This window comes from Brassica napus, chromosome C5 (genome assembly GCF_020379485.1).
Source record: "Brassica napus cultivar Da-Ae chromosome C5, Da-Ae, whole genome shotgun sequence".
In the NCBI taxonomy this organism is placed as follows: domain Eukaryota; kingdom Viridiplantae; phylum Streptophyta; class Magnoliopsida; order Brassicales; family Brassicaceae; genus Brassica; species Brassica napus.
Genome location: NC_063448.1, coordinates 23,802,280 through 23,813,067, shown reverse-complemented (window position 1 = coordinate 23,813,067; position 10,788 = coordinate 23,802,280). Strand labels below are relative to the sequence as shown.

Sequence of the window (10,788 nt, the reverse complement as noted above, 5' to 3'; positions counted from 1 at the left end):
CGAGGACTAGTCATTAGAGTTCCACCGTTTAATATGGAGAAGAATGTATGCGGTTCTTTCTTACTTGGCAAACAAGCAAGGCAATCTTTTCCTCAAGCAACAACCTATAGAGCTGAGAAGGTACTGGAGCTTATACATGCTGACTTATGTGGTCCTATAACACCGGCTACGAGTGCTGGAAACAAGTATATTTTTGTCATGATCGATGATCATTCAAGAAATATGTGGACCGTACTACTTAAAGCAAAGAGTGATGCATTTAGCAAATTCAAAATCTTCAAGAATCGAGTAGAACAGGAGACAAAGATGAGGATACAGACTCTGAGAACATACAGAGGAGGAGAGTTTGTTTCAAATGATTTCAATGAGTATTGCGAGAACTCGGGCATCAAAAGACATCTTACGGCACATACAATCCTCAACAGAATGGGGTTGTCGAGAGGCACAACAGGACGTTGTTGGAAATGACAAGAAGTTGTCTGAAAGCTATGTCCGTACCAAACTATCTATGGGGAGAAGGAATCATACATTCTACTTCTCTGCTGAATCGAATAGCTACAAAGGCGCTGAAGGATCTTACGGTCTATGAAGCTTTCCGAGGAAGAAAGCCTAATATTGCTCACCTAAGGACGTTTGGATGTATTTGTTATGCTAAGATAGACTCGAAGTTCTTAAAGAAACTTGATGACAGGTCACAAATGTTAGTACATCTTGGAACAGAACCGGGATCGAAGGCGTATCAGCTGCTTGATCCTAACACTCAGAGAATAGTGGTCAGTAGATATGTTGTTTTTGATGAAACAAAAGGATGGAATTGGAAGCAATACATCTCAGAGAGAAATCAAGTTGGAAATTTCAAAGTCACGCTAGGAACTTTCGGGAATCACGGCATTCATACTGATGAATGCAAAGAAACAGAGCAATGTAAGATTGAGATGGGAAGTTCTGCTGTGAAAGAGAACGTAACAATAGAGAAGAATGATACGGCTAGTGAAGATGAACAAGAAAATGGTGATCCGCCGGTGTTGAGACGATCGGAGAGACTGAGTACAAAGACAAAGTACTTGGATGATTACGTGCTTGTTGCTGAATACGAAGGAGAAAGACTGCTATTAAGCTTGAATGATGAACCAAGGAGTTTTCAGGAGGCAAGAGAGCTTAGAGAATGGATTCTGGCATGTGAAGATGAGATACAATCCATCACCAAGCTCGATTGTTGGAGTCTTGTTGATCTACTGCAGGGAGTGAAACCGGTAGGCTTAAAATGGGTGTTCAAAATCAAAAGAAACGCAGACGGAAGTATTAACAAGTACAAGGCTTGTCTGGTCGCAAAGGGATATGTGCAACAACACGGGGTAGACTATGAAGAAGTATTTGCACCAGTAGCGAGAATTGAAACAATACGACTTTTGATCAATCTTGCAGCTTTTTATGGATGAGAAATTTATCATCTCGATGTTAAAACAGCGTTTCTGCATGGAGAGCTAAAGGAAACGGTATATGCCACTCAACCAGAAGGCTTCGAGGTAAAGGGAAGTGAGAAGAGAGTCTATAAGCTGAATAAAGCTCTCTACGGTCTCAATCAAGCACCAAGAGCTTGGAACTACAAGCTAAACAAGATTCTGTTGAGTCTACGGTTTGAAAAATGCGTGAAAGAGCCATCTGTGTATCGAAGATCAGTAAGTGGACATCTTCTCATTGTTGCAGTGTATGTAGATGATTTGTTTGTTACCGGAATGAACCTGAGAATGATAGAAGAGTTTAAACTGGAGATGGCGATGAAGTTTGAGATGAGTGATCTAGGGAGACTCACTTATTATCTTGGAATTGAGGTGAACCAGCATGCTGAAGGTATTTCTTTAAGTCAAAACCGTTACGCTCTTAAGATATTAGAAGAAGCTGGGATGCAACTTTGCAATGCGGTTCAGACGCCAATGGAGATGGGACTAAAGTTAGCCAAGTCTGAAGAAGAAAGGAGCATTGATGCGACTGGCTACAGGAAGATCATTGGATGTTTTCGTTACCTGCTTCATACCAGGCCAGACCTATCATACTGCATAGGAGTTCTTAGTAGGTTTATGGCGAATCCTAAAGACTCCCATGGAGTGGCATTGAAGCAATGCCTGCGGTTTGAACTTCGGAAGATCAAGGTCTGAGACGGTAAATCTGGTTGGCTACAGCGACATCAGCTATAACACAGATCCTAATGATGGAAGAAACGTAACAGGGCACATATTCTATCTTGGAAGAAGTCCTATCACGTGGTGCTCTCAGAAACAGGACACTGTTGCGTTATCTTCTTGCGAAGCAGAGTTTATGGCAGCAACGGAAGCGGCAAGACAAGCGATCTGGTTGCAAGATCTTCTCGGTGAGATCACAGGAGCTGTGTACAATAGAACCATCATACGGATAGACAACCATTCGGAAATTGCTCTGTCTAAAAATCCGGTGTTTCATGGACGCAGCAAACACATACATTTAAGGTATCATTTCATTAGAGAGTGTGTTGAAAGAGAGTTGCTAGAAGTCGAAAATGTACCCGGGAGTGAGCAAAATGCAGATATTTAAACTAAGACATTGGGAAGAGTCAAGTACAAAGAGATGAGAGAATTAATGGGAGTTCAAGATTTGAAAGACATGGAGTTCAAGATTAAGGGGGAGACTGTTGAAGTAAGCTTGAAGAAAGCTTGAGAGTCAAGCAATCCTAATCCTAAATAGTTTATGATCTTTAAGAGATAAAGATCAAAGTGTATTTAGGAGTTATCTATTTACAAGAGTTTCCTATTAGGATTAGGATATCTATAGTCTTATATAAACACAATGTTATGTGATAACATTAGTGTGAGAATTGTGTGATTGAAAGCTTAAGTTTCGAGAGAGTTTCTTAAGCAATAAGAAGAGTTAGTTCTTATTAATCTTTGAGTTCCTATACAATCCGTACGCTATACTCATAACAAGGTGGTTCCGCCACTGATCTAACGAATGAAAAGCAACTGGTGAAGTATAAACGATGCCGATTCATTAACTTTCGAAAAATGAAACCTTAATCTTTATATTTAACTTTCCTTTCTACAAAACATCCTCTGAATCTGTGGAAGCACCGTGGCCTAGTGGTCAAGGTTTAAAGGCTTCTACACCCAGGTTTGGGGTTTGAATCCCAGACGACGCAATTTCTACACCAAGAGGTCTGAGTTTCAATTCCCAGAGAAAACGAATTATGCAGAAAATTGGAGAACATGCTTACAGGAAATCTTCAGCATGACGCAAGGAATACCGTCAGGAATGGATCTCACAAGGCGGCTCAGGGTGATGCAGTAAGATGTGAATCCGCATAAGACATGTAAAATTGCCAGATGTAATATCGTCTATGTAATGTTTCTCATAGTTTGTAATAACATAACTAGGTGATACCTGCGCCCTGCGCGGAGTGAATGGATTAAAAGAGATTATAACTTTTAATCTATAGATATTAGAAATGCAAAACTTATAGTCACAAGATTACATATTATATAATGAGTTGAGACCCACCATAAGTGTTTTGCTTGCAAAATCGAATTTGTAATGAAGGTTTGGGAAGAAGAATGTGATGAGTAGATGTGCTCAAAACAACCTATTTATATATACGATGAGGAAGGATTAGATTTCAAATGATGAAATCGTATGTGATTCGGATGAAAGCTAATCTATAAGAGTAATCAAAAACTTATATAAACTAAATTATGAAGGAAAAAAAAACACATACAATAGAATTATTGTTTTCATAAAATAAAATATACATATAAGATAAAACGAAATATAAGCAATAAACTAATAAAATTCTTGAAAAACATGAGCAAGGACACCATAAGAAACACACTTAATGATGACGTTACTGTAATCATAAAACATGATATTGCAGCATATGTGATAGAATAACATTATAAAGTGAAATCACGATGTTATCACCTAGGTAAAATGACAATGTTACCACCTAGGTAAAATCAGAAAAACCTAATGTTTTGGTAACAATGTTTTGAGATATAGACTGTGGTGAGGAGATGTTAACATCGGCTACATATTTATATACAAGAAGTTTTGGGTCTAGGGTTTGCTATCTTTATTCGAAATCGCTTTAAATATATGTAATATTCAATAATTAATACTGAATAACTTGCGCTACAATTGTATTTTGAAACTCGCTTTATTACTCCATTTGCGAATTGATCTTTCAAAATCAGAAAACATTTTATTCTTATTTTTAATATAAGGAAACAAAGATTGCAGCTTGATTGAAAAAATCAATCGATCTCAAATCAATAATCAATTCTGATTTTGAAACTTTTCATTTTTCGTTGCAATTTTTGTATAGAAATTATTGAGTTCAACTCCTATAACATACATTTATTCCAATAGCGTCATATTTATCTTTATACATTCCTGATTTGAAATATCATGGAGATCATCGTATGTCCCATTAAGTGTTGTGTGATTGACAATCCCTTCGTTTAGGTGAAAACTTATATTATTAAGAAAGTAGAAAAATATTGTAATATGTAAGTTTTAATATATATTTCTTTTCACCAATGCCATTATTGCTGTAAGAAAATCTTAAAAATGCATAGCAAAGATATTTATAATGCATAGCAAGGATTTCATGTACACTATATCTTTAAAATGCATAGCAATGTTATTATATATGGCTTATTGAGAGTAAAAAAAATACTCAGTAATTACATATCCCAAAAAAGAAGTGTTTGTTTGAAAACAAAATCTACATTTACATTTGAAATATTGTATCATAAATTTTATAGAAAACTCCTCTTTTCACGTCAATTGTGTTGCCATTTCCTACGCTAACATTGCCATTGACAATAATTTATTTGATCCCGTGATTGACAAATCAATTTTGATTCATATATTATCGGAACACTCGAAATGGTAATGTATTAAATTGTGTTGCCTTGAATCCAAAGTATCATAAAATGATCGTCAATTACAATTGCATTGATAATTATGGAAACGATAAACGTGGTTAACATACAATGGAGGAGATTTGAAACTATTATTAGCTTTTAAAAATACTTTATATTAGATCGTTTTATGTAATTTTTTTGAAAAGGTGTATGTATATATCTATAAGATTTTGCGATTATGTAAGAATTGTTGAAAATTGTGTTTGACAACACATATATAATGAATTCGTGATATAGCAACACATATATAAGTAGATATGTAGATACATACGTACACAATGGATTTTATATAGTTTAACTATGTAGAAATGCATTAATATTTAAGTCAGGCTATACGAATTTCCATATTGAAATCGATAATTATGAAGAATCTCTGGTTATGGTAATAAAATCTCTGCGTATTTGAAAATTGAAACGTTTGTAATCAAAGAGTAGTAGGGCATGAGATAAATTAATTTGTTAGTCAATAAGCTTATAGTATATACGGAAGTTTTAATGTAATTAGCAATGAAAAATTTTGTAATTAGTCTAGTTAAGAAAGAGTGTTTGAATATAAGGTGTGAGAGAGCTTGTGGTGATAACATGTAAGAAATATCACACATGTAATAAACACATAAAATAAATGTTAGTTTTATCTAATGCTACTCAAATAATAAGAAAGAGATAACGGAAAAAAAAACATCCTCTGAATCCCACATTTTTATTGAACCCCAGTTCGGCCCATATATAATAAGTTTAACAAAGGCCCATAATGATTTTATTTATTACCTGTAAACGTCTGTCTCTTTCCCTTCATTTGCCTGCTCTACTAGGGATTTATAGTTGTCGGAAAACGAAGAAGCGATGACGGCATTTTCTAGGGTTTTCGGAGGATGCCGGACACTAATGGCGAAGGCGACGAGTAATGCAGCGGCTACCGGCATTGCAGCTGGTAAATAAGGAAAATGAATACTAAAGACTGTTCCGGTCTAGAAGACGCTGGCTAGCTTCGCCGGAGAGAGCGAACTCTCTCGTGCCACCGCCGTGAAGAAAGTGTGGGAGCATATCAAGGGCAACAACCTCCAGGTACAGTTTCAGAGATAATTTGATTCTTGTGTTGTTACATTATACTATTAATGAATTTAAGACAAGTATTTGCCTTGTGTTGATTAGTAGAACAATGTATTGGGTTCAAGTAGAGTCTGATTCTGTCTTGACTTGTTGAATAAAGAACTCAGTAGTTGAGAATATAGTGTGCTGGGTTTGGATTAAGGCATTGCTTCTCTGTTTTGTTAAGAACGGTTTTGTTTTGAATATGTAGAATCCGGAGAATAGGAAGGAGATCATATGCGATGATAAGTTGAAGACGATATTTGAAGGCAAAGACAAAGTTGGATTCACTGAGATCGCCAAGCTCTTGTCCCCACATTTTCCTAAGTCGGTCTGATGATTTGCTTATGTTTTTTTCTATCTAAATCCAAGCAATAGTTTTTCTTTCTCTCGGTTCGTTTTAGATGGTTGTACATTATATGAAAAAGAAAAGCAGTAAATCTCTGCTGGTTACAGTTTATAATTTCGTTTGATTTTGGATCTTCTGATATTGGTGGTCTTTCTTGTTCAATCAAATCTCATTTATTTATCAGTTCTATGAAAGCTATATTACAAGTCACAGTATGCCATAGATTTTTTGAGTTAGTATATGTTAACTTCGCCACCAATGGAGTTAATGAATAATGAGCTTAGTAGATGAAACCTCTCGGCGTTCTATGTAAATGTGGATGGACTTTTTCGGACTATGGTTTTTTTTTTTTAAGTTGTGCAAATTATACAGGGAAGTTTACTAAAAATTACTATTTTACGAACGAGAACCATACAAATTTTTTTTTATTACTGATATTTTTTTAATACCAAGCGTGTTTTTTTTTACATTATGAGAAAAAACGCATTTACAAGAATGCCATTGCTTTTTTATGCCATATAAGCAAAATCCTGGCGCCATGTATGAATTCGGTTCCGTGTTTTCATTAAGTCAGCCGTCAAATGCTACGTATGTCGTTACGACAGAGTTATAGTTATGTTGCGGCTGAGTTAAACAACGCGGCTGACTTAAGAGAAAATGGCTGACTTATGAACATAAGTCATCCGTTAGTGATAGCTGATTTACAGAAATTTGGTTGATTTATGGGAAAACAGTTGACTTATGTACACAAGTTACGACTGACTTATACATCAACGTTGTGATTTCTGGAAAATTCGGCTGAGTTGTAGTTAAGACACGACTAAGTTATGTTTCCCCGACTGAGTTAATGAATATCGACTAGCTGAGTTATTAAATTTACGGATGACTTATGGGAGGTTGTTACGGCTGAGTTATAGTTAATCAGCCGTAACTGGATGGATTAATAGTAAACTCAGCTTAATTACGGCTGACTTATTAGCGAAAGATTAATTACTAGAATATCATTCGTTTGACGGCTCATTTATGTGACGATACGGCTAAGCCTGAGACTTATTATCTGAGATCCGGATTCGATCCGAGATCCGCTCCGGATCCGCTCCGAAAATAGGATATCTGAGGTGCCCGGATACAAATCCGGATAGTAAAATCTTGGATCCGTCTGTATGTTTAAAATACATTAAATTTTTAAATTTGATTAATATTTATACATAAATTAATTTTACAATATTATATTTTAGGTTTTACAATATTATAGACATATATATATATATATATTTATAAATCTTGTATAAATATTTAATTTATGCATTATTTTTAAAAATTTAGTATTTAAAAAAATTAAGTATTTTTACGGATCCAGATCCGGATATCCGCGGGTAATAGAATATAGAGATGGATATCCGAAATCCGGGTATCCGGAAACCACGAATCCGGATAATAAATCCACGGATCCTCCGGATCTGAATCCGGATCTAAATACCCTAAATTTCCCCGATATCCGGATCCGTCCCAGGCCTACCTGACTTATTATTTTTCATGATAATTACGGCTGATTTTTTTAGCGAAAATTTAATTACTGAAATAGTATTCACGTTTCGGCTGACTTACATTGTACATGAGGGCTGATTTATCTAGGCTGAGTAATATTTTCGTTTGGTGGCTGACTAACCGATTTTCCATGTCATCCGCCATGTCATCAACTCGGATTTGCCATGTCACTGCTAACGAACTACTTTACAACTCGGTTTTTCTGTCTGTTCATCTTCTTTATTTATCTATCTATCTTCTTCATCTTATTCTTCGTCTTTCTCAGAGATTTTATGGATCCGGTAATTATTGTTTCTGGTAACTGGATTAAGAAAAACAAATATGTATTCAATGCCGACAGTAGAGGGTGTAGAGTTCTGCATTTAGATGAGAAAACAATACATGAAGAATTTGCAAAGTCTGTACTCGATGATTACGGATCTAATGAATTGAGGCATCCGATTCAGCCTAGCTATATGTTCTCGAATAAAGCTTTGAAAACAATGGCGCACGACACTCCACCAGTTTACGTCTCCAATACTTGACAATTGCAAGGTTTTGTAAGCCTAATGAAAATCGAAAAGCTATGTCTCTGTGTGGAGATTACGAAAAACAAGGATGACGAAATGAATCGGAATGACAGAGCAAGAGAGACGAGTAAAACGTTTTTCAGTTTTAGCTCAGAAGCAGAAGTCTCAGATGTTGAATCCAAAGACGAAAATTACAGTGGGAGTTACGATGGCTGCAGTTTGGAGAAGGAACGCAACGACAATGAGAATGACTACTCAATTATAGTGGAAGGAGAAAATCCCAAAGTAGGCGGAGAAGATGGAGTAGGTGAAGAAAACAAGGAGAATGATGCATTCGAAAGCCGATTTGATATGTTCGAAGACTCCGACGGTGCGTCATCTGAAGATGATAACTTCAGCTCATATGGTGAGTCTCCAACACAAGACGAAGATTCACCGACGCTACCTCCCAAGAAGAGATATCAAAACTTGTCGATGAGCGGAAGTAAAGGGAATTCGGAGGTTCTAAGGTTGGAGATGTCGTCGCTAAACCATGCGGTAGGGAAACGATACGAGAGTAAAGACGATTTGGAGAGACGACTGAAACTTCTTTCAGTGAAGGATCAATTTTATTTTGATGTAGTCATATCCACTCCGACATTATTGATTGTTAAGTGTTGGGTTGATGGATGTCTCTAGAGAGTTCGTGCTTCTACACAAGTGCAATCCCCGGCATTTTATGTTTGTATTTACGATTCAGATCATACATGTTCTGTAACTGAGCGTTCTAATCGATCTCGACAAGCAACATCAGATATTTTAGGAGAGTTACACAAGTACTTTCTCGGTGACGTTGGTCCATCCGTTCGCCCTACGAGTGTCGGAATAGCTATCACTAAGCAGTTTGGTGTAAAGGTAATTACTTTGTTTCGGCTGACTTGTTTATACAATGCGGCTGACTTAGTTATATTAACATTACGGCTGAGTTATATTAACAATGCGGCTAAGTTATTGTAACGATACGACTGTGTAATATGAAAGGTTGCGGCTGACTTATTTATACAATGCGACTGAGTTATTATAACGATACAGCTGAGTTATTATTACTTTGTTGCGGCTGAGTTATTTGTATTGTTTTTCATGTGGACAGATGGATTATTGGAAATCACATCGGACACTGAAATTTGCAAGGGAAATCGATGAGGGAACACCTGAGAGTGGGTTTGAAAACTTGCCTTCTTACTTATACATGATAAGAAGGGAAAATCCGGGTACAATTACGCGTCTTCAAATTGATGAGTTTGGAAGATTCATTTATGTATTTCTTGCGTTTGGTGCGAGCGTAAATGGGTTTTCTTTCATGCGCAAAGTTGTGGTTGTCGACGGTACGTTTCTTAATGGTAAATACAAAGGGACGCTTCTCACAACACTAGCTCAAGATGGTAACTTTCAGATTTTTCCAATAGCCTTCGCCGTGGTTGACACTGAAAATGATGACTCGTGGCATTGGTTTTTTACGCAACTACAACTTTTGATTCCTGACGACGAGGGTCTTGCGATAATCTCGGATAGGCATAACTCGATAGGGAAAGCAATTGGAAATGTGTATCCGTTTGCTTCCCGGGGAATTTGTACCTACCATTTATATAAGAACACTAGGTAAACACCAGCGCCTTGCGCGGGGTGAATGTCTTAAATGATTTTAATTACTTTGAATTTTTGTGTATAGTTTACATTATGTAACACATATATAATGACTTTTATATAATGTACATTATATTTTGGTAACACAAATTAGAACTATTAACATATACAAAAATCCGTACCAATTAGAGCTTAAATTTTTGAAGTGCCATAGTTAATTACTCAGCAATAAATCTTTACTTATAAAATGAGATTTATATATAAGTGATGCTAATTTTTATGATGGCATAAAACATTTATATATAATATATTTTAGATAACTAATTTTAGCACTTGTATTATGCAATATATTACGCATATATTGATATTATATATGTGGATTTTCTTTAATTTGCAAACCAAAAATATATTTTTCTTGAGCAAAATTATCGCTTGCAGTAAATATTATCTTACTTGAGTAAATATTTAAAACATTCCAAATTCAAGCAGTAATTCAGTTGATTTTGTATTCAACTGTACTCATCTCCACTTATCCATTGCTACCTTATTGATCTTAACGGCTTAGAAATCATAATTGTTTGGACCATGACTTGTTATGAAATTTAGTAGGCTCAGCGGAAATGATGGGCTCTTTCGAGCTGAAGAACCCTACTCTGTAAAAAACAATTAGTGACCTTACTCTATCTCACTCTTTGTCGGCAAGATCAAAAGACAATTG

General features: G+C 35.9%; 1 protein-coding gene and 1 pseudogene across 1 annotated transcript; both read left to right on the top strand.

Moving 5' to 3' along the window:
• The first annotated feature begins 5,771 nt into the window (after nucleotides 1-5,771).
• On the top strand, nucleotides 5,772-6,600 carry LOC125587730 (annotated as a pseudogene).
• A 1,943-nt stretch (nucleotides 6,601-8,543) lies between these two features.
• Nucleotides 8,544-10,089, top strand: LOC125587156. Its single transcript, XM_048757329.1, has 3 exons — nucleotides 8,544-9,041; nucleotides 9,126-9,341; nucleotides 9,577-10,089. The coding sequence occupies exons 1-3, from the start codon at nucleotides 8,544-8,546 to the stop codon at nucleotides 10,087-10,089; spliced, it is 1,227 nt and encodes a 408-aa protein (XP_048613286.1).
• The last annotated feature ends 699 nt before the right edge of the window (nucleotides 10,090-10,788 follow it).

Bases quoted from the DNA above. Each gene is read 5' to 3' on its own strand.
- LOC125587156 (XM_048757329.1), top strand. From the start codon at position 8,544: ATGAATCGGAATGACAGAGCAAGAGAGACGAGTAAAACGTTTTTCAGT. The intron at 9,042-9,125 runs GTGAAGGATCAA...GGATGTCTCTAG, and splicing joins GACGACTGAAACTTCTTTCA to AGAGTTCGTGCTTCTACACA. The intron at 9,342-9,576 runs GTAATTACTTTG...TCATGTGGACAG, and splicing joins CTAAGCAGTTTGGTGTAAAG to ATGGATTATTGGAAATCACA.